This window comes from Dinoponera quadriceps, unplaced genomic scaffold (assembly GCF_001313825.1).
Source record: "Dinoponera quadriceps isolate SergipeBrazil2010 unplaced genomic scaffold, ASM131382v1 scaffold690, whole genome shotgun sequence".
NCBI lineage: Eukaryota > Metazoa > Arthropoda > Insecta > Hymenoptera > Formicidae > Dinoponera > Dinoponera quadriceps.
Window position 1 is genome coordinate 319,715 of NW_014555275.1, and position 27,147 is coordinate 346,861.

A 27,147-nucleotide genomic window follows, 5' to 3' on the forward strand; every position below is an offset into this window, starting at 1 on the left:
GCTTTCCAGCGAGAGACACGAGTCTAGTTATATCATCATTTGCATTTCGCATTTAGTAAAAAAAAGGATAATAGATGATATAACTAGACTTGCGTTGACTTTTACCTCTTGCTGGAAAACAACCATAGAATATAATGGAAAATAGGTCGATCGATTTATTTCCAATCCTAACTTTCAGTCGAGCTTTTACATTGAGAACTTATCTGAGTAGAAAGAACTTATCTATATAAAAAGATGTGCGATGTATATTGAAGATAGAACTTTGACCTTTATTCTAATCTTTTAACGAATGTTGTATACCGATTCTTTCACTGTCTGTGAATAATTAAATCTGAAAAGACGGTTTCTGCTCCAACGTCGAATAACTCGATGATAAAAAATCTTTACCGTGATGTAAGATTTTTTAGCATAGATTAAAAAAAAAGATTCGAAATCAGATTATCAGTATATTCAGAACGAATCACCGGTTCTATAAATTATTCGTTCTGAATACCAATGTTACAGTAATAAGCAGGCAAGCCTATTCGGTAAGTGAAACATACGAGGGACGGATTGATGTTGGAAATTTTTTGTCGAATCGAACAAGTGCGTTTTACATCGTCAAGGTTATGTTTGTAAACGACAGATGAATACGTAGCAACGTACTTTCTGATAGCGAGAGAAATAAAAGGCACACGACGGCCACGGTTCTAATCACATTTGCGCGAAAGACGTGGTCACGAAGAGCGGCGCTTCAGTATCGGTCCGGTTTTTGAAGAAATATGGCGGATGTCGAGGTGAGCGAGTCACGTGGAGCGCGAGAAAATATCGAATCGTCTTCGCCCGGGCGTGTTATAATCGGCGTGTATCTTGTTACAGTTAGCAAAAGCTCTGAAGGATCTACCGAATCGTGTTCAGACCGCCAGCAAGAAGGAGCGGCGTGAGGTTCTGCAAAATGTCGTCAACGTGTTGTCAAATCCCGGTAAGCGGCTCAGGGGGGAACGTTTTAATTTTCGATAAGAGATAAGTAACTCTTGTATCCTCGCCGGCGACACGGAGACGAGGGGAGAGATTCATTTTCGGCATCGATGCCCGGTCCTCCCTTGATTTACGCATAAATTGTGCGCGTATCCGTTGCGTCGATGATCGCGCACATATGTAACCATCGCCTATCGCTCGTTCCAGGCATCAACGAGAAAATTGTCAACGGAGTATGCAAGGTTCTATCACTTACCTTACATAGGTACAAAGACAGTGCTTCGCAATCCTACGTGAGAAACTTGATCGTGGAATTGCTGAAGAAACAACCGGAGGCAACTGTCAAACATATGACAGCTGTGATCACAGAACAAGCCACTTGGCATAAGAATGTGGTCGCCACGTAAGTCTTAGAGGTTGAGAATTGATGATTTCTCCGTCCACACGCACATCCGATGACGCTGCTTTAACAGAATATTTTTCCCTAGTTTGAATACCTCTCTAACTGCATATATTGCATTGAAATGGTCGACTTTAGTTATTCTTCATGGATATAACGAAGAGACGGATACTACCCAGACTTTACCGAAACTTATCGAAGCTCAGGCGAATCTATCCGCCGCAGCTGTGGCGTCCACCGACGAGAGACTCTCGAACAAGGTATACACGTTACTTGCTCATGAATGGACATCCATAAAAAATATAGAGATCATATACATGGAAAACTTAACGAAATTGGAAGTCGGGAATGGCACGATAATTTTGGCCAGCTTGCTCACCAAGTATCTAGTTGCCTCCAAATGGAACGACCTGGTGGAGCGGTTGAAGGTAAGAGAACTGACGAAAAAGTGGCGATAATTAAATCTAAATAATCCCCTCAACGCATGCTGTTTATTATCACCGTGTGAACGTGTGTACTGACTCGCGCAAATTTCAGGTAAACATGATCGACGTGTTTATCAAAGTGGCCATCAGTTGCAAGAAAAAACCAGACTTGTACGTGGTCGACGTGGCCGTGCCGCTTCTTCGACGGTTGACCCACGAGGAATTCAAGAATCAGTTGCTGCCCGCTCTGCAAAAGGCCATGTTGCGGAATCCGGAGATCATCATCGAGTCGGTCGGGCACATATTGAACGGGTTGAGCCTCGACCTGAGTCAATATTGCCAGGAGATCAGCAAAGGGCTGTTCGCCAATCTGCACTCTAAGGAGGACTCGGTCCGCGACAATGCGGTCGGAGCGTGCCGCAAGCTCGCCCTGCAGTGTTCCGACACCACGGCTCTGGAGACGCTGTTGTCATCGGTATTCGCGGTGTTCCACGGGTCCGAGGGCAAGCTTACGGTGGCGACCCACAAGATCTCCGTGCTGCAGGGTGCCGGCAATCTCAGCTACAACGCGGCCTCGGGCAACAGCGTGCAGAAACTGGCGGAGACCGCGTGCGAGCACTTCGTCAAGGTACTGGAGACGGAGGTGCACGAGAAAACGCTGATACACGCCCTGGAGATGATGGCTCTCTGGTCGAAGAAGTTCTCGTCCAACGTGCCCAAGAGCGTGGTGGACGCGTTCAAGAAGGGTATGGCAGCGAAAACGTCCACCGCCGCAGTGCGCACCGCCTACATCAAGCTGTTCTTCTCGACCCCGGCGACCTCTTACGCGGAGGTGATAGCGCCGACCCTGGCCCAGGCGATAAGCCGGGCTATGCAGCAGTGCGCACAGCCGACCGCGGTGACCGAGGGCCTGGTCGCCTCCTACCTCCTGCTGAAGTTCGTGCTGGCCGACCAGGTGGAGAACGACAAGCAGAGCGTGCTATGGAGCGCGATCGACGAACAGATCTTCTTCTCGGAGAAGTTTCTGTCGACCTGCGGCGACGACATCCTCTACCACCTGATGCTGCTCTGCGAACGTCTCGTCGGCGAGTTCTCCGACCGGCTGAACGAGAAGGCGTTGAACGGCGTCCACCGCGCCATCGTGTCCTGCGCGACCGCGCCGAATTCCACCACGAGGCAACGCTGTTACCCGCTGGTGAAGAAAGTCGTGACCGGCCTGAGCACGTACGCGCCGGCTCAGGCTCTGCTGGCGGAGTTCAGCAAGTTCCTGGAGAACGTGAAGATCAAGTCGGAAACGGACAAGGAGAGCAGGGAGGAGTCGTCGATGGGCGAGATCACCGGCCGGTGCCTCGCGGACGGCCTGTTCGCCCTGTGCTCCGGCTCCTTCCTCTTCGACGTCCCCGCCATGCAGATGACCCGAGACGCTCTGCTTCCGTCCCACCACCCGGCCCTGCTCAAGGCCGTGCCGAATCTCTGGTACAAGATAGCCAAGAACTACGGCCTCATGCCCAAGGACTTTCTGCGCAGCTACAGCAGCGAGGTGCGGAAGATGCTGGTGCAGAATTACAGACCGGTGGCGAATTACGAGAACGCGCTGGTCAGGGTGGTCTCCTTGGCGCCGGACGCCTTCCTGCCCGCGTTAGTGTCGAACGTGACCAGCAAGCTGGACGACCCGGAGATCCTGAGGGTCAGCAAGGACGAGTACTTCACGTACCTCACGCCCGAGGGCGAGCTCTACGACAAGAGCGTGTTGCCGGTGAACGACGAGAACGACATTCTCAACTCGATGAACATGAAGAGGGAGAGCAAGGTCTACTCGTTCAAGGAGCAGCAGGAGGAGCTCCAGCTGAGGCGCGAGCTGTACGAGAAGCGGAAGAGGGAGGGCAAAATCAAGGAGCCGAAGCTGACGCCGAAGCAGGAGGAGGTATTGAAGGCGCAGATCGCCAAAGAGAACGGTATTCGCAGGAGATTGACCGAGTTGAAGGCCAAGATCGACACCGCGGTGTCTCTAGTCACGTGCTCGATACGCGGCAATCGGCAGGAGTTGTCCCTCTACCTGAAGGACCTGCTGCCGTCGATCCTGAAGAACCTGGGCTCCCCGTTGGCCGCGCCGGAAATGGCCGAGCTCTTCCTGTCGCTCCGTCAGACGGTGACGATAGACAACAGCGCGATCTTGGGCGACCTGATCGCCCACGTGACACTGCGGCAGCTGCAGCCGCAGTGCGACCTGGACCCGGCCTGGGAGGAAGAGGACCTCGACGTGACGGTGAAGAGAACGTTGAACCTGATCCACACGGTGACGATCAAGAGGAAGGAGCTGTTCACCGCCTCCGCCTTCTGCTACGTGTTCCCGTTCGTGAGGAAGACCCTGTTGACGTACAAGGACGAGGGTATGATCGTGCAGGGGCTGCAACTGATTCAGGAACACGCCAAGCAGAGAGGCAGCACCGGCGAGCTGAAGGACCCGAGGCACCCCAGACTCCTGCCTCGCAAGCAGATGTTCGACCTGCTGATCGAACTGATGGAGAAAACCACCAGCCGGGTGCAGTCTCACGCGGTCGCCACCCTGTTGGACGTCGCGCACTCCGGCAGCGGGCAACCCGGCACCGCGATCGCCACCAGCGAGGACATAGACTCGCTGATAGGCGCGTTGCAGAACTCGCTGTCCACCGTGAGGGACGCCGCGCTGCGGGGCCTGATGGTGATACGACAGGCCTTCCCGTCCCACAAGGAGGATCAGGATCAGCTGGACAGGCTCACCAGGAGGGTGTGGATCGCCCGGTTCGACGTCAGCGACGAGAACAAGATCCTCGCGAACGAGCTGTGGAACGAGGCCGAGTTGGCCGCGCAGGCGGAGGTCCTCTGCGACGAGCTGATCCAGGACATCGCCCATCCGGTGGAGCCGGTGCAGCAGGCGGCCGCGTACGCGTTGGCCCAGTGCCTGGCGACGGTGCCGCACCTCACGCCGTCCGTCTTGGACAATCTGCTGCAGCTCTATCAGGAGAAGCTGGCCATGATACCGCCGAAGCTGAACGACTTCGGCCGCGTGATCGAGCAGCCGATCGACACGTGGGGCCCTCGGCGCGGGGTGGCGCTCGCCTTGGCGCAGGTCGCGCCGCTCCTCACCGCCGACACGATCCACCGGCTGGTGCAGTTCTTCGTCTCGACCGGCTTGGGCGACAGGAACCAGTCGGTGCGCACGGAGATGCTGACCGCCGCGGTCGCCGCGGTCGATCTTCACGGTAAGGTGAACGTGACCTCGCTCTTGCCGGTGTTCGAGGAGTTCATGGACAAGGCGCCGAAGATCGGCAGCTTCGACTCGATCAAGCAATCGGTGGTGATCCTGATGGGCTCCTTGGCGAGGCACTTGGACAAGGACGACCCGCGCATCAAGCCTATCGTGATGCGGCTGATAGCCGCGCTCTCCACTCCGTCGCAGCAGGTGCAAGAGGCCGTGGCGAACTGCTTGCCGCACCTGGTGCCGTCCATCAAGGAGGATGCGCCGAAGATCGTGGATAACCTGATGGACCAGTTGCTCAAGTCGGACAAGTACGGCGAGCGCAAGGGCGCGGCCTACGGGCTGGCGGGTATCATCAAGGGCATGGGGATCCTCGCGCTCAAGCAGCTGGACATCATGACCACGTTGACGAACGCGATCCAGGACAAGAAGAACTACCGGCACCGCGAAGGGGCGCTCTTCGCCTTCGAGATGCTGTGCACGATGCTCGGCAGGCTGTTCGAGCCCTACATCGTTCACGTGCTGCCGCATCTGCTCCTGTGCTTCGGCGATTCCAGTCAGTACGTGAGATCCGCGACCGACGACACCGCGCGGGTGGTCATGAGCAAGCTCTCCGCCCACGGCGTCAAGCTCGTGCTGCCCAGCCTGCTGGCGGCTCTGGAGGAAGACTCGTGGAGGACGAAAACGGGTAAGGAGGGAGAAGAAGGACTGCGAATTTCTATTCCTCTTTTATTCCCTCTCTCCTGCTCTCTTATTGTTCGTACCCTCAGGATCCGTCGAGTTGCTGGGCGCGATGGCGTACTGCGCCCCGAAACAGCTGAGCAGCTGTTTGCCGAGCATCGTGCCGAAGCTGATCGAAGTGCTGAGCGACTCGCACACGAAGGTGCAGGAGGCCGGCGCCGAGGCTCTGAAGGTGATCGGCAGCGTCATCCGCAACCCGGAGATCCAAGCCATCGTGCCGGTGCTGTTGAAGGCGCTGCAGGATCCTTCGCACAAGACCGCGACCTGCCTGCAGACCCTACTGGACACCCAATTCGTCCACTTCATCGACGCGCCCTCGTTAGCTCTGATCATGCCCGTGGTGCAGCGCGCTTTCCTCGACCGCTCGACCGAGACGAGGAAGATGGCCGCGCAGATAATCGGCAACATGTACTCGTTGACAGACCAGAAGGACCTGACCCCGTACTTGCCGACCATAATCCCAGGGCTGAAGACGAGCCTGCTGGACCCCGTGCCCGAGGTGCGCAGCGTGTCGGCGAGAGCGCTGGGCGCGATGGTGCGCGGCATGGGAGAGTCGAGCTTCGAGGACCTGCTGCCTTGGCTGATGCAGACCCTCACCTCGGAGAGCAGCAGCGTCGACAGGTCCGGCGCCGCCCAGGGTCTCTCGGAGGTGGTGCGCGGCCTGGGGGTCGAGAAGCTCCACAAGCTCATGCCCGAGATCATCAGCACCGCGGAGAGGACCGACATCGCGCCTCATGTCAAGGACGGCTACATCATGATGTTCATATACATGCCGAGCGCCTTCACCACGGAGTTCACGCCGTACATCGGCCAGATCATCAATCCCATCCTCAAGGCTCTCGCCGACGAGAACGAGTACGTGCGGGAGACCGCGCTGAGAGCCGGCCAACGCATCGTTACCCTCTACGCGGACTCGGCGATAATGCTGCTCCTGCCGGAGCTGGAGAAGGGCCTCTTCGACGACAACTGGCGTATCCGTTACTCGTCCGTGCAGCTTTTGGGCGACCTGCTCTACAGGATCTCCGGAGTGTCCGGCAAGATGTCGACCGAGACCGCGAGCGAGGACGACAACTTCGGCACCGAGCAGTCGCACTACGCCATCATAAACGCCCTGGGTGCCGAGAGGCGGAATCGTGTGCTGGCAGGCTTATACATGGGTCGCTCGGACGTCGCTCTGATGGTGCGGCAAGCGGCCCTTCACGTCTGGAAGGTTGTGGTGACGAACACGCCGCGGACCCTGCGGGAGATATTGCCCACACTGTTCACGCTCCTGCTGGGGTGTTTGGCGAGCACCAGCTACGACAAGAGACAAGTGGCCGCTAGAACGTTGGGCGACCTGGTGCGCAAGCTGGGAGAGAGAGTCTTGCCGGAGATCATTCCGATCTTGGAGAAGGGTCTGCAGAGCGATCAGGCCGATCAACGGCAGGGAGTGTGCATAGGTCTGTCGGAGATTATGGCCAGCACCAACAAAGATATGGTCTTGACCTTCGTCATCAGTCTCGTGCCGACGGTGAGGTGAGTTGAGACGCCGAAATGGTAACCACGTCCCTTCGTGGCGCGTGAGCTAAATGGCGAATCGTCTCGTTTCAGAAAAGCGCTCTGCGACCCGTTGCCGGAGGTTCGTCAGGCTGCGGCCAAGACCTTCGACGGTTTGCATTCCACGGTAGGCGTACGCGCCCTCGACGATATATTGCCGGCCATGTTAACGCAATTGAACTCGCCGGACCCGGCCGAGGCGGAGAACACGTTGGACGGCTTGCGCCAAGTGATGGCGATCAAGTCGCGCGTCGTGCTGCCGTATCTGGTCCCGCAGTTAGCCTCGCCGCCGGTTAACACGAAAGCACTCTCGATACTGGCCAGCGTGGCAGGTGAAGCATTGACACGGTTCCTTCACAGGATCTTGCCAGCATTACTCACTGCTCTTTCCAGTGCTCAAGGGACCGCGAATGAGCTGCAGGAGCTCGAATACTGTCAAGCGGTCGTGCTTTCCGTTACCGACGAAGTAGGCGTTAGGACCGTGATGGATCAGTTGATGGAGGCCACGAGGGCGGAGGACCTCTCGAAACGGCGCAGCGCCGCTACGTTGCTCTGCGCGTTCTGTCGCGACACTCGCGCGGATTACAGTCAATATGTGCCACAGTTGTTGCGCGGTCTGATCCATTTGTTCACCGACGAGGACAAAGACGTGCTGCAGATGAGCTGGGAGGCGCTCACCGCCGTGACCAAGGTGAGCACACTGCGCTTTGTCGATCCCTCGAACCCTGCTATCACGCTCTGTTAAACCGCCGGGCTCCTTCGCTTTACACGATATGCTGCTGCATATTTTCACCTTGGTTCTAACGATTTGTAAGATAATCTGGAAAAAATAAAATTAGAAAACGGGTTTTATTTTTTGCCTGGGAACTAGGAAAATTATTTATGAAATAATTTGTAAAGACAAAACTAACGAAGAGCTCATTTTTTGACTGGAGATTAGGAAAATGATTTATGAAGTAATCTGTAAAAAATATAAAACTGAAATACTGATTATTTTTCACCTACGAATTAGGACAATGAAATTTATGAGATAATTTGTAAAAAAATAACATTTAAAAAAATGGCATTTTTTATCTGGGAATTAGGGAAACAATTTATAAATTAATTTGTAAAATATATAAAAGTTAAAAAAGAGTATCATTTTTTTTAAATTAAGGACTATTGGGAATTACGGTTCGAAGGATTAAGAGTGGACAAAATGAGAGAATGTCGATGAGATCATCTAGCTTTGTGCTTCTGTCGCTTCCTTGCAGACTCTGTCGTCCGAGCAGCAGATAGCGCACGTACAAGACATCAGGCAAGCTGTCCGATTCGCAGTGTCCGATCTGAAAGGTCAAGAACTGTTACCCGGATTCTGTCTTCCCAAGGGAATCACGCCAATCCTACCGATCTTCCGAGAGGCTATACTGAACGGTTTACCAGATGCGAAGGAACATGCCGCTCAAGGATTGGGAGAAGTCATAAGGTTGTCGAGTGCGTCCGCGTTGCAGCCGAGCGTGGTGCAGATCACCGGTCCGCTCATTCGAATCCTCGGCGATCGTTTCAACTGGAGCGTCAAGGCGGCCGTGCTCGAGACGCTCGCGATATTGCTTGGAAAGGTGTGTACGCATAAAACTAAGCAATCTATGACAATTTTAATGCTCCGACATTAATATTGTTCAGTGATGGTGACGTTATTATAGAAATGGGATAAACATTCAAACGGGGTTTTTAACAAGTCGTGTGATTGCGTAAAAATACTTGAAATTATGTATATTTAATTGATATATAAATATATATACAATGATAAAAATATAATGTAAGTATAGTTTTAAAGGCTCCGAAAAAATTAGGGGTTTTTCTTGTCGCGGATGAATTGAAAAAATTGGGGAGAAACTGGATTTTTCAATTTTCCCACGGACTTTTTCGGTCTCTTGTCGAATAAAAATTGAAATGGCGGTATTTTAAAAACTATATTATACATATAATTGTTGATATATAATTATGGACATTTCTTATTACCTGATTGATAGGTCGGTGTCATGTTGAAACAATTTTTGCCGCAACTGCAAACCACCTTCCTGAGGGCGTTGAACGACAGCAACCGACAAGTCAGACTGAAGGCGGCGTACGCTCTCAGTAACCTGATCGTCATCCACACGCGTGTAGATCCCTTGTTCACCGAACTTCACACCGGTATCAAGACGGGCGATGATCCGGCGATAAGGTAGTCTCGATGTAGAGCTGCCACTCTGCGGTGTATCTCCACCACGTATTTCTACACGCACGAGTCGTGTCTCGAGAATCTCTTATCGGCATACTTCTCTTGCAGGGAAACAATGCTGCAAGCTCTCAGAGGCGTGTTAACACCAGCTGGCGACAAGATGACCGACCCGATGAAGAAGCAGGTATTCGCAACGCTCAGCAGTATGCTGAGTCATCCGGAGGACGTGACAAGGAACGCGGTCGCTGGTTGCTTCGGCGCCCTGCTGCGCTGGTTAAGCCCGGAACAGCTGGCGATTGCGTTCAACGATCATCTCTTATGTGAGTTTCCGAAGGCTGAGTTTAACCGATGGAATCTCAAATTTCCGATCGTTGATTGCATTTGTTAACGCGCGATTTAGGTAACGACGTCAGTGCCGACTGGATGCTCAGACACGGACGTTCGGCCGCGCTCTTCGTAGCGCTGAAGGAATCCCCCGGCACGGTGTACAATCCCAAGGAGAAGGATCGCGTGTGCGCGGTGATACTCTCGTATTTGGCCGCGGACAGAGTGCAGATAGTCATGAACGGTGTGAGAGCGTGCGGGTATCTGTTTCAGTATCTCATGAACGAGGCGCAGCCTGTACCCCAGCAGATCCTGTCGCCCTTCGTCAGGGTAACTCGGTGTTTTACTTTACATACACCCGGTGGACAGTTCATCCTCTCTGGACTCAGTAGAGCAAGTCCAAAATCTTTTTCAGTCCGCAGCTGCTTGTCTTGTTCTACCTAAAAGAATCATCACGTAAATCCCGCATGAGACTAGTATCGGAGACTCGTGAGTTTGAAGGATCGCGAATTAGGAATCAGAATTCGGTGAAACAAATAACTTCGACCTTGGCTCGCGTCAACTCGGTTGGTCCCAATTTTCTATAGTTTGACGGTCTTTGCATGAGTATTCTTCTAGTTAAAACAGACTACACATCTTTTGGACTTGCCTACTTAAATCTAGTGGAATCGTTGTCTGTGTGTGTATTTAATATGACGGACATTCGTTTGAAAATCAACCTCTCAACAATCTCGGAGAAGTGCAGCATGAAAGATGTGTCGAACGGAAATAACGATTGGACGGTAAGTGGCAGAAAAACAGCGACGCTTTTTTTCTCAGTGATTTCCACGATGCGACATTTTTTGTATCAAAGAAGAATTTTTAGCAATTCTCAGGGATTAAATTTTTCTATGGAATACCTCCCCGGAAGTATATACAGATGAAAGTGTCGCGGTCTTCCTGCCACTCGCCGGACAGTGTTGAACAAATGTAACGTAAATAAATTAACAATTACTTCGAATTTCAGTCAATGAACAACAATAGTAACGACGTGAAACAGTTGCTTGCTCGAGTCTGCATTCACCTCGCGCGCAACATACTGCCCGAAAAGATGTCGCCCGAGCTGCTCAGGTCACTCCTACCGATGCTGGTGAACGGAACAAAAGAGAAGAATGGATATGTCAAAGCCAATAGCGAACTCGCGCTTATCGCGGTGCTCCGACTTCGGCAAGGTGAAGAGGAACACCAGGTATGTCGAGTGCACGTTCCGTTGTCTTAGGAAGTGTTCGTTTAATTTTCACAAAATATCCTCCTCGCACAACTCCTCTTTGTGTTTGTCTCCGCAATATGATAATACTGCTAGACAATTTTATCCTCTCGCTATGATTAAAATTATTACGCCTTCACAATATGTTTCATTGTGATGACGTGATCTCATTTCAGCGATGTATGGCTTTCTTGGATGCTGGTGCAAGGGAGTCTCTGTCCGACGTGGTCAGCAAAGTGTTGCGCAAGGTTCTCTCTCAACCGGAAGGCAAAATAGAGGAACTAGATGACACATTACTCACGTGAGAGACGTTGTACTTCCCGAGTCTTACTACGCACTATATCCATCTGAATAACCGTACTACTACTCTATGTCATTATTCACTCGATCCTTACCGAGAGGTGTATCGTTCATGTATTAGTTACATTATGAACAAGCTAGCTCGTTCATTGTATCTCGATAAGCAATTAAAGAACGTGAAACGTAGCCACGGTCGTTCGATCGCATTCGAATTATTTAAGATTAAGGTATCCCGGAGATGAAGCGAGTCGCACGAGGACTCCGTCATGTATGCCTTATCTTGATTTCTAGATCGAAAGTTACACGATTTTCAGCCTTATATATATAAGCACAAATTCGGACATTGCACGCGTAGCTCTAATTGTAACGGTAAGGCGTATGTGATGCAGTGTGTATATATTTCGCAGAAAATATCCCGTGTGATTTATACATGGGTGACCTGACATCAGAGGATTCGAACGTCGACAATTGAATTTGAATCCCGCGTGGATATTTTCCCTTCCGGGAGCAAGAATAATAGTTCATTATTGAAGTTTCCCTAGCTATTCAATAAGATACAAAATTCGTTATTTTAAAATGATTATACATTCATCGTATTAGACTACTTAATTATTTCATTGATTCTTCGTGTACACAAAGTATATTATTATATTACGCATTATATATTATTACGTTATATTTATTAAGAATATTTACGATGTTGTTTTTCAAGCCATTGCAGTATTATGATTTCCTTTTATAGTTTTGCAAAAGATATACTACAAACATTTTAGTTGTCATTCCTCCATATTATATGGATTTTTGCAAATTACGAAAAATATTTACATTTGCCCATGTTTCAACAAATCTTTGAAAAACTCATGATTGACGATTCGTCGGGATTTTCGGCACGTTGGTTCATCGCAGCGACGAAATCCACTATGTCACCGAAATTTCGTCTTCTTGACACGGTGAGACAATTATTGAGGTAACAAATAACCGCCAATTAATGGATAACATATGGACTGTCACGCTGATATCAATTGTATCAAGATCTGAGAGTTGCATTAAAGGTATGTCACACTTTTATCGAAATCAGAGAGAGACGTTTTGCGATTGTTCCTTAGAAGTGGTATTAAATATAATTTATTGCATGATGTTTTACTCTTACAATCATATATATTTATTAAAGATTAGGAAATATGTAATATTCTGATAAGGCACTGAATATTGAAGTTACATAAAAAATATCCAAAAATAGAATACAAATATTTGGATATAAAAGTGCCTTATATATTATCAAACGTTGATTTAAAAGTATTGTCTAATCGAACAATTATATAGACAATATCTTTGGTAATTAACATGTTCCATGTCGAGCAAATTTCCCGCGACTTTCCGCTCAGGTCACGTGTACTATCAGTGGTACATAGCGAACTTGGCAAACCGGTCTGAACGGAAAGTTCTGCGTGAGTCACCGATGATACACATGGCACGGAACATGTTAAGCATCTTAAATATATATACATATACTTACTTAATATATACATATTTATATTTAATATATATACACGCAATGATATTGTACATTATATGATAAGATGTACAAAAGAATCCGTCATCGAATGAATTACTCTTTCATCATACCGTGAAAAATTTCATCGAAAAATTGTTATATATGTTGTTCTTTTGCCTTAAACGCTACGAGAGATCACGTTTTTCTTAATTTCTAAATTTTTTATTTTTTTATTTTCTTCTCCTCCACTCATCATCTATTTTCATTTATAAAATATACTAAAACATATTACGTATAAAAAAAAAATATATATATATATATATATATATATGAGAAAATGAAGAAACAAAATTACATATATATATATATATATAGAATTCTATAATCTTCGTATATAAGAATCAACTTTTAACTCTTAACTTTTAACGTTTAACTCGAAATAACAAGATTACGAAATCTCATTCTATATGAATATTAACGCATTCCAATGGTTTATTAGATCAAAAGTCCGTGTTCATAATATTATTCGTCTTCTGAATCAATCTAATATTCGTCCGTTCACAATGCAAATTCTTCGAATTTCTCAGCTTCATTTATGTCGTTACCTTCACTTTGGTAGAATTTGTTTTAACACCTATACTACGCCAGGAATACGGGATAAGGTATGTTGCGCCACGAGCGCTCACGAGTGTTTGAGTAACGATAAGGGTGATATTGGCGATGTTGACGATGTATCGATATATGGCTATAGGTTGAGGGAACTGCCGTGGGTAAGTTATGTAAGTTATACAAGGTCAGATCGGGCAACGTGGGTGGTAGCAGGGATGGTGATAACAGGGATGATGGTGGTAGCAGGGGCGGCGGTAGCGGGTGCGGCGGCAGCGGGTGCGGCGGTAGCAGATGCGGCGGTAACAGGGGTGGCGGTATCAGGAGCTGCGATACCGGTGGTGCCGGTAATAACTGAGGCTCAGGGAGTTGTTCCGATCGATCCAACCAAGGTCTGTGAAGTTTGTGAGGACGTGGTAACGGCACCGGCAGCCTCGCATCTCGGCTGTTGTTCTGCACTCCGGACGACAAATCTTGAACTGGAGCCATCATCGGTGACAGCAATTTGATTTCGTCGACGGCACCGATGCTTGCATCGTTGTACAAGACATCAGTTCTCGACGGCATCGCTGTTGTTGTCGTTCTGCCAGACGGAGAGCTTGATTCGGACGAAGCGGTGCTGTCCTCGCCGTCTGTTTGACCGGATTGACTAATACTCATATCGGAATACTTGCGCTTGGCCCGCGAATGCCCCGTCTCGCGAAAACCCTTTGCGAATGGGTTGTTGTTGATTTTCAGCTTTGTGATTTGGTCGTTCTGGAAAAAATATAAGTGAGAGGCTTTAAATCACTTAGACAGGATTTTCACGACCGGTAAATTCTTATTTCCCCGAAGATAATTATCTTGGGGGAAGAATGAAAGGACACGTTAGTATGCCTGTTTAATTACCGAGATAACTCCCGTTTTATTTCTATTATCATTCTTTTGTACGTTCAGACTTTTTAATTTTTCCGTTTATTTTATTTTATAATATGTTCATTAAGTTACATATTAAAAAATGTTGTGTTACAAACGGTTCACCTCAATTGTCATGTTACTTTAACAAGATGAATATGTTAAAAAGTAACATATTAACAAGGTGAATATATTAATTTAATATATGTTAATTTAACATATTTGTATATTTTTAAATATATTTCCAATGTTAAAATAACAGAAACATTTAAGTTGTAATATCATATTTTTCATTGAGTAAATCTTGTCACAACACAACTCTCTGTTGCTGCGTTTTTTTACATATTTTTCCTTATTCTTATTTAATATTTTTCTTATGAAATAGCAGTTATCTATATATCAACCGAACATAAGAAGCTATAATAATAATAATAAATTACAGATAATAGATTGTAGATTACTATTGTTTTATAAGAAAAATATTATATAAGGAAAAAATATGCAGAAACACGTGGCAACAGAAATAAAATAATAATAATAATATATATATATATATATATCATTATTATATTGTTTATTATTATGATGTAATGATGATAAGTGGTTTGTGTAATACAAAATCACAAATTCGAAGGAAGATGGTTTTTTCGAAGTTTGCTTTGTTTAAAAAGCTTTTTCCTCGCCGGAATAAAAAGAATTCGATAGGCATACCTGATAAGCGGTCACCGCGATGAATTCGGTTTCCTTGAAGGTGAAGAACGTTTGTGGCCGAGAACACAATTTGCTAAAGCTGTCGAACCTGTCGCTTTGAAATATCCAAATTCTGGGAACGTACTTGTGCATTGACGTTAACAGCACCTGCAACAGAAATTTGTCTCCTTTGTATTCCTTTTGTACGACGAAAGCCATTTCTCGCGTACGACGTATCCTTCACAAATGTGCCAAAGAACACCCGTTATTTCGTCGGGTGCAAACGCGAAAAGTGGGAAAGGAAAGAGGCCTGCTGTTACGCGGTGCAAGCTGCGTCACCGCGACAGACGATCCGACAGTCACGAGGAGAGAAGACCCTCTCTGTTAGCCGCGGCGAGAAACACACAGGGTCGGGGATTTTATTAAATTCGTAATTAGTTTGAGGAACCGAGTAAAAGGGCGCCGCTTTTTCGAGATAAGTTGGCGCCTCGCTAAAGAGGCCGGCGGTAGGCACAGACACGATTCCCGAAAACCAGACTGGCCCTTTTCCCTCTGGCGCCTCGTCCCTCGCCCTTTGTCAGATTTCGCCCCACCCTTCTTGGAATCACGTGTTCCCGTGCTACCGGGAGATCTTGCACCACTCGATGTCCGATTTAGATAGGTAGAGACCGCGCGCCGCCCGCTGCGCCGCGAGGAGGAAGGTGACGAAATCGAAAAATGATAAAATCGCAAGATAACATAGGCAAAAAAAGAAAGAAATTTGTTGAATCAACTTGAATATACTTGACATAACTGAGCGCGTTTTGGTGAAAGGAAACAGAATTTATGATTATTTTGAAGAATTTTTGATTTGTACTCTGAGAAATATCTAAAAATAAAACATTTATTTGATGGTACTAATAACATTTATTTGCATCTAAATTTTTTTACTTAAATAGAATAAACAATTATTCTTCTAAATAGCTATAGTTTTAAGAAATTTGTATATTTTCTCATTTAAAAACGATTTTGTCTCAACGTTTAAAATTTATATATCAGTACAAGTAAATATGTTATTAGTATCCCCCTCCTCTCCTCCCTTTTCCGAATAAATTGTATTATAGTGGCCCTGAGGGCTATCGAATAAATATCTTTTACTTTCTAAATATTTTCTCTCGCAATGTAAGAACCAGAAATTCCGCTTCCTTCCACCAAAATGCGCTTAGTTATGCCATATCACGAATATTAAAACAATCATTTTTTGTTCTACATAGCGATTTGTAACGATTCGAAGTGTATCGTTTCGATTGATTCCTTATTAAGCGATTCCTTATTATCCGGTGTCGGCGCGCGTTTGAAGATCAGCGTAATGCACGCGTTTTACACACGGATCGGCGCGAATGGGAGTGATGAGCCGGCGGTGAAGAGCCGCGTATTGTCGTCGATGCAACAATAGACTGCGGGTGCACCGTTACCCCCGGCTGTAGAGTCCTGTCGGCTCGCAAAACGCTAAACAAACTCGCCTGCGACTCAAGGAGAGAGGGAGCGGTATATCGATTACAGGGTGTCGTGGACCGTGTTAATCTTCGTCCTTCCTCGACGTCACGTCGAAGTAGCCGCAAAGCTGCGGGTGGTTTGATGTTCGTTGGTGCGGCTCACGAAACCGAAGGCGTGTCGAATATTTTTTGCGCGAGTGCTGAACTTCCCTCTCCGTGGAGACTTTGATTCCCGACTCTGGTGGGCTCTCATGGGCTGCGTGCGCGCGAGGTCGCAAGGTTATAGCTAGCGCGCTCGCCGAAATATCGCGACTTTCGGGAGATCTTCGATAACGAATGAACGGGCAAACGGATGTACGTACGTACGAAACACATTCATTCTGTTTCCTTCAACTAAAACGTATTTGCTGTCTATAAATTTAACTACTTTTTTTCGTATATAAAAAATAGTCAACGCGATCGTAAAAGAAAATGCGAGTAAAATGAAAAGTGTGAATTCTAAGATCGATATCTCAATTTGTAATTATACTTTTATATGATATTTATAATGAGAAAATACAGACATTGCTAGTTTCTAGTCTGTAGATCTTTGTATTTATGAAATCCAACTATAGATTTGAAGTCGCCATCAAGGAATTAAAAATTTGGTTGAAAGTTTAATAATAAAAAAATTAAATTCAAATTAGGATAAAAAGAAGGACACATGCGTGCGTGTGTATGTGTGTATGTGTATGTGTGTGTGTGTGTATGTGTATGACCTCCCATGTATAACACGAACGCGAGAAGAAAAGTAATATGAAACCGGGGAGGATAGGTACGGAGGCAGGAAATGAGAATTTCAAGAACAAGCGAGAGAAAAAAGCTGTCAAAACATCGAAGAGCCACATAAGTGTGTGGTAGCTACTACTACTGCTAAATTGCTTGGATCCGTTTCTCTTTCACTTATTAGGACGAACTACAAAATATTATAGCTTTGCAACCCTCTCGTTCTAAACCATCAAATATTCACCCTGAGCAGACGTAAACGGCTGTGCTTCGGCTCTTAAAGATCATTTATATATTCTTTCTTCGATATTCCGAAAACTTTCCTTTTGCTTTAATAATCAATAAATAACCATGAAATCATAATCATAACAGGACATGCAACCTTCCTTTTAGACTTATCTTTTTTCATGACTTGTCATATTAATTTTACAGCTATTTATCGATTCGTTCGAGCAGAGTAAATTCAGAGTATTTTATAAGTTACGCTCTGTGAATCGGTCTCAAATGTCATTTTGCGTGAGTATATCTTTTTATTTAAACGTACACCGCAAGAATTCTGGGCATGGATTTTCTCGCTTCTGACGTCATAAAATACAATTGCAGGAGCAAGTACACAAAAGATAAGTCTTAATCGTCCGGAAAAGCTGCGAAGAGCGCGAATGGGCTAAACGAAATCTCGTGCAAATTTGCGTGTACGTACATTAGAACCACGATCGGCGGCATTGTTGGTGACCTTCAGCTTGTTGAAGTTAATTGTGTGCTGCATCCAATGAGCTCCGGTCGCTGGGCTTTCGGGATGCACGTAGATCCTACGCTCGATATCCGGCTGCGATTCCGCCTGTCCGGCTTTGGTCCAACCTCCGGGCCCGTTCGCGTTTTCGTCGTACGCGTTACTTCCGCAATACTTGTGACGGTGCTGCGAGGCCAGCTCCATTTCTATGACGATGCAGTAAAGCGAATTCTTCTGCAAACCTTCGATATTTAACTGCAAGTGCGGAAACATGCGGCTGTAATCAAACGAAAATAGTCTCATAGAGAAATAATAATCTCCCCCTCTCTTCTCCTCCTTATCCTTTCTCTAATTTCCCGACTTTTTGCCAGAAAAGAAGGCAGGGAGTCGAGAAAAATGCAATTGCTTATTGAATGTATGTAGTCAGTGAAAGAATGGTTGCAATACCTTCATCCGACGAGAAAATCCGTTATCTCAATGATCTTCAAAGAAAATAAAATTGAATAGTAAATAAGATAAACTTTCCCATATTGGATACCCGAAATAAAAGTAACCCTTCTTTTCGCTGTATGTGCATTTATTTATCAAACGATACGAGATACACAAGTTTACAGAGCCTTTGTTTTCGGCGCACTTTGAATAACATCCGGCCTCCAATGGGAACGTTTACTTTCGAGTAATTTTCAAAAGATAAGTTTTCTCCTCGAATATCGGTTGTCGTAACGAGTCAAAGGTAAAATGTAGGGACACACAGATGAGCATAATAGCTCTTTATCTTTAGCATATATCAGCACTTTACGGCTTTCCACGAGAGATACAAAGTGAGACAATAACTATACCAGCTTAAATATCTTCGTATAATAAAAACATTTTATTTACGATTAGATAGAGATAAAAGAAGGTTTACATTTACAGAAGATGTTCGAAGTGATAATCAATGATATCAATGCAATTTCCGTTAAGATAAATTTTCCTCTTCTACCCTCATATTTCGAAGATATTTAAGGCAGTAATAGTTATTGCCTCATCCTGTACATTATACGGTCTAGAGAAGGGCACAACTTGATGCGTCCGAGAAATTTTTTTTATATTTACTATAACAGGATTCCTCTATTTAAGAACATCTTTATTTACTATATAGGCAATATCTAACCGCACTGTGCCCGTAAGACCTTTTTGCCTGTGAAAAAAAGGAAAACGCCATTTCGCAGGTAGTTCGCACTTCCTAAAGAAACGAGGCAATCAACGGCGACTTAGGTCATTAATGTTCTGGCGACGGACAGGCGTCGTTCACGAGACCCTGCCCCGTCGTCGTGCTAAAACAACTCCTCTTACTTTGCGAGAAAAGCCCCTCTCTCAAAGGGGAGGCTAGTTCCCGGCTAGTTTTTCGGGTCGCGCAAACACTTCGAGGCCGTCGAGGCTAATCCGATGGACGTATCCTCAAAAGTCAACGTCAAGTGGTCTCAGGGTTGTACCGCTAGCCTAATCGGAACGGTTTTCTCGGCATTTGTCCACCGTGTGCGTCTCAGCCTAACGGCGCCTTTCGCCAGATCAAGTCGTCCGGTTACAAAAGGAACGAAAGAGTCTGTCCGTCGTCTGAGACGTAGTCCGTGTCATAGAGATTCGACAAATTCCTCCGTGAAAATTGGAAATAAAACTGGACAATGTTACCCATATAACATTCATATCTAAAGGACGTCTTTAAGATATCGTCAGGCGTCTTATTGTTCTCCAAGTGAAACCCGATTGATGCGAAGATAAAACTGATAATTGTTCTAGAATCATCGAGAGCCAAGGATAAGATTTATTACCTGACCCTTAGTGTTAGAAACTTATCGTATTTTTTAGAAGTCTCGGATGCTCCTTTCAACGAAAGTTTCAAATTTCCTACTATTTGATTCTATTCTCTCTTCCTATTTTTCGCTTTTATCAAGGTCGCAGACGGCGACAAGAAAAAAAAAAACAGCCGTATTCCTTGGTTACCGAGGCTACTTCCACAAAATATTCTTGGTTCTCGAAAGTAAGAAGAAATATGATTTACATCTCTGTGTCACCCGATAACTAGTATGGCCTTGGTATAACATATCGACAGTTATCGGACGTTGCTCACTAATCCGGGAAAGTGACAATCACTCGGGTGTTCGTAAAAACCCTTAGAATGTTTAGATACGTTTCCGTTTCCGTGTCAAGACATACACTTGATTTGATAATGAGTGAGTAAGATGGAAAGTCCAGACGAGAATTTATCAGCATATCGTTACAATTTAAATTGTAATTATAGACAGGAGCGATTGCCTGGAGGGATTTTTCGAGGGGTGAAGTCGCGTTCGCACCGTTGCGTCCGCGTCGCCGCGGTGGTGGCTGAGTACTCGTGCCACGACAATCTTGCATCTGGCCTCTCCAAGGAACCTCTTATGATTACATAGCAGCATTAAGATAATGTATGTTGTGGCGTGATATAACACGCATTTCTTGATGGCACGAGCTCTGGCCGTGTCTCATCCTGCGGACTGTGGAGTGTTACATGTCCACGTGACTCTCTCTAAACAAAACTCCACATCGGATTTAAGAACGCATCCATATCTCAAAATAATGAAAACAAATTATGAAAAAATTACAAATTGATTTCCATTGCATTTAAAAGTGGCACCAAAAGTTTGAAATTTGAAATTTCATTTCAAATTAACATTTATTATGTAAATAGTGAAATAAATGTATAGAAATGTAATTTTATGTAATAAGTATTAAAGTTATGAGTGGTTTCCTTCATGTGTCACCGAAAATACGACATTGAGCCATAGAACCTCTTTAATTAATGACGGTAAAAGGGAAATTGAAGTTCAACATTTCATTTCAATCAACGGAGTATCACGTTCGAGATGAGATGAACAATATTAATCAGTTTTTGAACGGTAAATGTTACAATCTAAGTTTCAGTTAATGATTATTGATTATTTCTTAAATATGTCACGAGAAATATTTTGTTTCATTCAGATACATTTCTTCGAGTGGCGACAACTCGAGTGAAGGCGTGCACTATTTTGTTAAATAAGATACAAAATTTTGCAAGTTAATTTTGCAAGTTTTCAGACAGTGAACTTCCAGTCAGTTATATAGCCAGCTCTCAATCAATAATTTGATAGCTATCCGAGTTCTTGTCGATAGTTGTGAAAAACATACAAACCAGAAGTTTGCTACCAACTCTATCCACCAAACTACTGAATAAACTGCCCTGCGGCTACTCATGTTTTTCTTGAAGGTTTGCGGAGATTTCCATTTAATCATTGTCAACATAGTCGCAGGTAAACACGAGAGAATAGCGAGGGAAACTAGAGAGGAAAAAATGCGTAAATATTATCACGTCGAATATCGCGACGATTATTGTCAACTGAAACCGTGTCTCTTGATATCATTAAGATATCACTGTATCTCATCGACTCACATTTAAAATACATACAACAAATTACACTCGAAAGATAGATTATAGGGATATATAATGAGATTTTAATGTAGATGCCGATGAGATGAGGCGCAAGATACACGTGTCTCGAATTATATCGGTCTACTATATCTTTATTGATACAGTTGTCAGGTAAACTTCAATATAATCAACGGAGATCGACGAGGGGAACCAACGCGTAAAAATATCCCGAAAACTGGGCGTTAGAGCGTGCGCGATGCACAAAGGATACGCGAAGGATCCTGCCGTAGATTGATACGGTGAAAGAATTCGCACATGTTCCAAGTGAAAAAGAAGACGCAGACATGTGCTTAACATGTGGTGTGATTATTAAGGTCTACGTGAGATCGAATGAACCAGAAGACTCATGCGTGAAGATGCACGTTTTCAATGCTAATGTCCCACAAATTGATATAGACAATAAGTTGACCAGTTTCTTTGGAAATCATGTTGACTAGATCATTAGTCATCTCGCCTGGTAGCATAGTCCTTTTTCTGGTCCTTTTCCTGTCATTCTTTTGTTTCAGAAGAAACGAAAAACCGCATGAAACTCTGTCTTCTTTGGTTTTGCCTCCGGCAACTCTTGCAGGTCATTTGCCTGAGTAGCTCCCTCCCTACCTAATGCGAAATGAATAGTAAATATATATATAATTGCACGTTATTTATTTGTTGTGACAGAAAAACAGAATTTTTAACGGTTGAGCTAGGTGAATCCTTTCCCTCTATAAATAAAGGGGATAATTCAACAAGTTATTCAGCAAAACAAATATATAACAATTATATAGCAAATATATAGCAATTGCGCGTTAATTATGCATTTTACGTTTAGGCAATTTCGGTTTTTGCGCTGCAACCCTCAAGGGACTTCTCTGTTGACGAGAAAGGCATAAAAACGCTGTAAAAATTCTTTAAAATGAAAGAAATCGTTAAACAATTATGTACAATAATTGTTAATTATATACAGTAAATGTATAATAAATTTACAATTGATGTGCTTTTATATTTATGTAATTTCGTTTCTTGTGCTGCAAGTATTAAGGGGTTTCTCTCTACAGCAATTATATTTCATCTAACATAAGAACGCATAATTAGCGTATAATTGCTACCTATCTATTTTACTAAACAACTAGTCATTTATATGTGGAGGGGAAGGACTGGACTAGCGGTCCACCTAGCCCCCACTAAAAATTCTACTTTCTGTCGTAATAAAAAACTAATAAAGCACACCATTATTGCGTTTTTTTTCGTAGAACGCGTAAAAATAACGCACAATTATATATTTTTACTATTAGCTTTTCATTTTGTATTCATTGTATTTATTTTATATTAAATGAAGGAGGGAGGGGGAGGAGAGCTAATCAGGCTAGACGTCTTGTAGATTTTTGCCAAACGTCATTTTCCTAATGGCATGAAACTCGGCTTTCTGATTACGTTTTTCATCTTATCTTTCGGAAAGATTCGTGGACGAGACGCGAGCACAAGCTCAAACATCAAAGGCTAAGAAACTATCTTTATCATCTACTCAACCCACCTTTCTTCTTTCCTTCCGTTCTCCCGCCATCGTTTTTACGCCCACAAGATACCGATATGAAATCGTAACGCGCGCGAGCATTTAGTTATCTTTCGGAGAGTCACGCGAAATTCTACGTACGCTTTATCTTGTTCGTATCGGAATCGGAGAATCGGCGTTGTCTGATCGGAGAAAGGAAACGATGGCGGCCGGAAGAGTCAGCGATTCGTTGTTCCTCCGTACGTCCGGTTGTAACGCAAGGATCTATCACCGATCGCGATCAACGCCTCTTAAGTTCAAATCTACCTAGTAAACATCAACTAATATCAGCATTACAACAATGTTATAATTTCACTTTCAACAATGTAATTGTCACGTTCAAAGCATGTTACATTACATTTATATTTTGTTGAATGAAAATTATAATATTGATATAATGTCATTGTTAGTTGGTGTTTACTGGGCAATAGGTGTAGCAAGCCTTTTTGCCCTGAGCAATCAAAATATAACGTAATTTCTGGCAAAAAGCATTTCCCACGCTCCCCCAAAAGTTGTAATAACTCTTAAATCCTAGAAATCCTAGAAATTGCAACGTCTGATAGCGCTGGGAATGCTTTTTGCTAGAAATTACGTCATAATTTAGAGCAAAAGCCTAATTGCTTACCACACTTATTGTAAATTCAAATTTATGTTCATAAAATTGCCGCTCCTGCGTTCCCTCCTCTTGAATTCCCTTTATAAAGGTCTACATACACGATTATTTGGGAAAAAGGAGAAGGGGAGGCTTGAACGGCAAAAGGAAGGAGGTGAAGATATAGAACTGTCTAAGATTTCAGGGAACCAGGAAGATTTTTAGCAGCTCTTGTATATTCTGCTAACGAACTCGGATCGAATTCTAGGTATTGTGGACACAAATAAGGATGAAAATGTATTATCACGGTAGCGCAAAGTAAACAGTCGCTACCGTTCTCATCGTTGATCATCGATCTCTTTTGCAAACACTATCTGCGGAACTAATCGCATTATTGTGCATCCCGCTTTATTACCGCTTAACATGTCCATACATAAAGACCACCACTGATTTTCAAGTGACCATTCCTACGGACGACAAAAAATTCAAGGGCCGACAATGAAACGACTAGATACCTGCGCTCTTCGTCTTCGACGTGACAATGGGTAATATCTGACTAAGCACTTTTGACCCTGACACTGATAGTGCAACGGAAATGTGTCCCACAAGCCCTCGTAATGCGAACTTGGTTCGAGAAATTCCAGTTTCCCGTGATACGTAGATCGGATATGTAAATTTTATGCTGAGAGAGAAAAAATATCTTAAAGAATAACAAACCTTTATATTCACACTCAAAAAAATAACTTAGTAATAGCAGTTTTACTACATCTCATTGGCTAATTCGAACTTTGCTGTCACCATTAAAAGTTGGCTATCAGAGGTAAAATGCATTTGTTGCAAGGTATAATTTTATTAATTTGAAATTATTAATATAAATAACTAGGATTAGTTAGCTGTATTCTATTTCCTTCTCTCTCGGGCTATACCGTGTACAGGGTGAGTCACTTAAAATAAGCCACCCTCGATACATAACACTCTCAGTTTTGAAGATAAGAAGGAATGCTTGAAATAAAACTTATTTGAGACATCATGCGGTGACCTTCAAATCTTCTAAGCGCCTCTGCCTGGGAAAAAATGTCTATCATCGCATGATGTTACTTCTTGGTAACAAACAACTTTTATCTCACCTTCTTGTTATCCCTTCCTATTTATCTCTAAAACTGTGAGTGTTATTCGGGTGGTTAGTTTTAAATGATTCATCCTGCATAGAAAAATACGAAACGAATGTTTATATCAGTTGACAAAGTGGTGTAGTATCTAAAGTGACGACTCAGCATGCAAGAGTCTCGAATTCGAGTCCATCAGTGCTCAAGCGTTTTTCATACAATATAGCATTAAATCAAATAAATAACTAAATTTTAGGCAAAATCAACATACGTTAACACTTTAAAAACCAGCTTCTGTTAAAAGAACAAACTTATAGTCAGATCTGATCATCGTCGGCTATTATTGCAGCAAATATGTTAGAAATCTGTCTAAAAGAAGAAAAAAGAGAAAACGGGAAGAGGAAAGGAACGAGAAGAGAAATGTGAAATATCGGTTTTCGCCAGATTATCCATTTGAGTGACGAATTCTTGACAACAATGCGCATAACGGTCTACGTTCCGATCGACGAGATTTAATGAAGGATAGAACGAGGAGCCTACTGTTATGGGGGTTTTTTTTCGCGCAATTCTTGAGCTATTGTTTCCTGAGGAATATTGCGACGATGTAGTTTGAGAGAAACTACGGGTGTCCCGGAACAGACAGATTGGAGTAGTCGCCGCAGCACACCATCGGTCTGGTGGCACCTCTTACGGGCGCCGAGACCAAGAGGTCTCAATGGAAGAAGGCGCTTGTCACGGAAAATATTTCGTCTGACTCGTTCGATCGTCGAAGATACGCAGGCAATCGTCTGCGGGACCTTCCGGTCGGCGCCGCAGCATGTGACGCATCTTGTTTTCCTGTCGTTGCATTTATGCAAAATCTATCGTCGGAGTCAAAAGGATTTCTCTTTATGCCTTATCTTTATACTTTCGGTTTCTTTTTATATATTGCTTTCTACGTTGATTTCACTCGTCTCAATGTTCGACTTCTATTTTCGTAGAAGATATGCGGTAGAATTCACTTGCACTTGACAAATTGTGTGACCTACGAAATTTTCCAGCAAAGTGGGGAAATTGAGGGATGACAGGTTTTTGTTGCGCTTCCGTTTGTTGTTCACAGTAGTCGAGTCGAGAGAAGAGGACGATCCGAAGAAACCGATGCGCTTTTATGTTTAGTATAAAAAAGGGACAAAGGACTAACCAACCTTGTCAACCTGGTCAATGGAATCATTTGTAAATGGTGTAATAAAGTAATCGTGTAACTGCTGTAAATCACGTATTTTTTTTTTATTTCGTGGCTTTTTTCTCAAACAACGTGTCAAAATATCCGAGGTGTGAGGCGTGTCTAATAGAAAATTGTACACACTTGTATTATTATGAATTTGGGGAAACTTATTGTCACTTCCTTTCACACATAGACGTTAAGTATTAAAGTGTGAAAGGATATCATCGTAGACATTAATCGTTTCGTTTATTCTTTGTTCGAAGATAAAAGAGAATTGCTACGTGTTTACGAATCTACATACCTAATTGTACCTGAGTGAAACGTCACTCAACACGAGGGAAAATTCATTCGAAGCGATTGTGGAAATATTGCTGTTTATAATCACAAAAGCGAGGACGTTTGAATTATTCAAACGGATCCATACGAACGAATGTTTTAATCGATTAGAGGGAATTTTTTTAAATTTTCGTTATAATTCTTAATCATAATAAGATTTGTATTTTTAATCCGTACGAATAAATATTTGAATCGACTAGAGTAAATTAATTTTTGTGACAATGGAGTATAAAATTGACTCTTCACGGTTTAGATAAATTCACTCCATATAAAAGAAAAGTCACTCGAAGTCAGCAACACGGCTGTTACTCCACTTTTCGAGCGGAATTTCACTCGAAGACATTTGGAAAATAACTAAAAATATTAATAACGTGTACTCACCGTCCCACTTTCGTAATGATCATCTCCGTTGTCTTCTTATGAAATTGTTTCCAGAGTTCCTGATTATACAGACTCAAGTAGACGTTGGGCAGCGAATCCGAGTGAGCCTCCGCATTTTTATTAGGCAGCCCACCTATTATAACACATAATATATGCGAACCGTGAGATTTTATCTCAGTCGACGAAATATGAAGGAGCAGGTAAAAAAACACAGTCAGATCGCGAATATAAAATCGGATTATGAATACCGCCCATGGAAGTGTGAATTTTCCTTTCGATCATTTGCGGTCAGAGAGTCACCACAGGAAGGGGATATTTTCGGCAGCGCTGGTTGCCCGACCGTTAAGCGGACGGTGTAGAAACTGAACTATTCGATTCTATTTGATGCAGCCGCCGTTCTTCGAAACAATGTTGCCAAGCAATACAATTGCTTGACACAGCGTACTATGGAGGACATACCGATTCGTATTCGACTGGTCGCGTCGGATCGTTCG

At 44.3% G+C, this 27,147-nt stretch overlaps 2 protein-coding genes across 4 annotated transcripts; one reads left to right on the forward strand and one right to left on the reverse strand.

Annotated features, from left to right (window-relative positions):
• The first annotated feature begins 319 nt into the window (after positions 1–319).
• LOC106743739 (translational activator GCN1) lies at positions 320–11,556 on the forward strand. 2 transcript variants are annotated; one of them, XM_014617900.1, is made up of 14 exons: positions 327–527; positions 626–776; positions 859–961; positions 1,165–1,360; positions 1,446–1,785; positions 1,895–5,708; positions 5,791–7,276; positions 7,352–7,988; positions 8,551–8,895; positions 9,310–9,503; positions 9,609–9,820; positions 9,901–10,154; positions 10,831–11,052; positions 11,247–11,556. In XM_014617900.1, the coding sequence occupies exons 2-14, from the start codon at positions 762–764 to the stop codon at positions 11,373–11,375; spliced, it is 7,947 nt and encodes a 2,648-aa protein (XP_014473386.1). In that variant the 5' UTR covers positions 327–527; positions 626–761; the 3' UTR covers positions 11,376–11,556. The 2 variants fall into 2 exon arrangements, with proteins under 2 accessions (XP_014473387.1, XP_014473386.1); XM_014617901.1 differs by lacking the exons at positions 8,551–8,895; positions 9,310–9,503; positions 9,609–9,820; ... (1 more) ...; positions 10,831–11,052; positions 11,247–11,556 and having other exon boundaries at positions 320–527; positions 7,352–7,629; positions 7,691–7,843.
• A 1,800-nt stretch (positions 11,557–13,356) lies between these two features.
• LOC106743704 (T-box transcription factor TBX3-like) lies at positions 13,357–26,751 on the reverse strand. Of its 2 annotated transcripts, none has more exons than XM_014617803.1 (4): positions 26,654–26,751; positions 17,996–18,302; positions 15,077–15,223; positions 13,357–14,227 (listed from the first exon to the last, which is right to left on the reverse strand). In XM_014617803.1, the coding sequence occupies exons 1-4, from the start codon at positions 26,674–26,676 to the stop codon at positions 13,505–13,507; spliced, it is 1,200 nt and encodes a 399-aa protein (XP_014473289.1). In that variant the 5' UTR covers positions 26,677–26,751; the 3' UTR covers positions 13,357–13,504. The 2 variants fall into 2 exon arrangements, with proteins under 2 accessions (XP_014473289.1, XP_014473288.1); XM_014617802.1 differs by having other exon boundaries at positions 17,996–18,280; positions 26,654–26,734.
• Between the last annotated feature and the right edge of the window lie 396 nt (positions 26,752–27,147).

Bases quoted from the DNA above. Each gene is read 5' to 3' on its own strand.
- LOC106743704 (XM_014617803.1), bottom strand. From the start codon at position 26,676: ATGATCATTACGAAAGTGGGACG. The intron at 15,224-17,995 runs GTACGTACACGC...TTTCTGTTGCAG, and splicing joins CCGCCGATCGTGGTTCTAAT to GTGCTGTTAACGTCAATGCA. The intron at 14,228-15,076 runs GTATGCCTATCG...TATTTTTTCCAG, and splicing joins TCGCGGTGACCGCTTATCAG to AACGACCAAATCACAAAGCT.
- LOC106743739 (XM_014617900.1), top strand. The intron at 7,989-8,550 runs GTGAGCACACTG...GCTTCCTTGCAG, and splicing joins CGCTCACCGCCGTGACCAAG to ACTCTGTCGTCCGAGCAGCA. The intron at 11,053-11,246 runs GTATGTCGAGTG...ATCTCATTTCAG, and splicing joins AAGGTGAAGAGGAACACCAG to CGATGTATGGCTTTCTTGGA.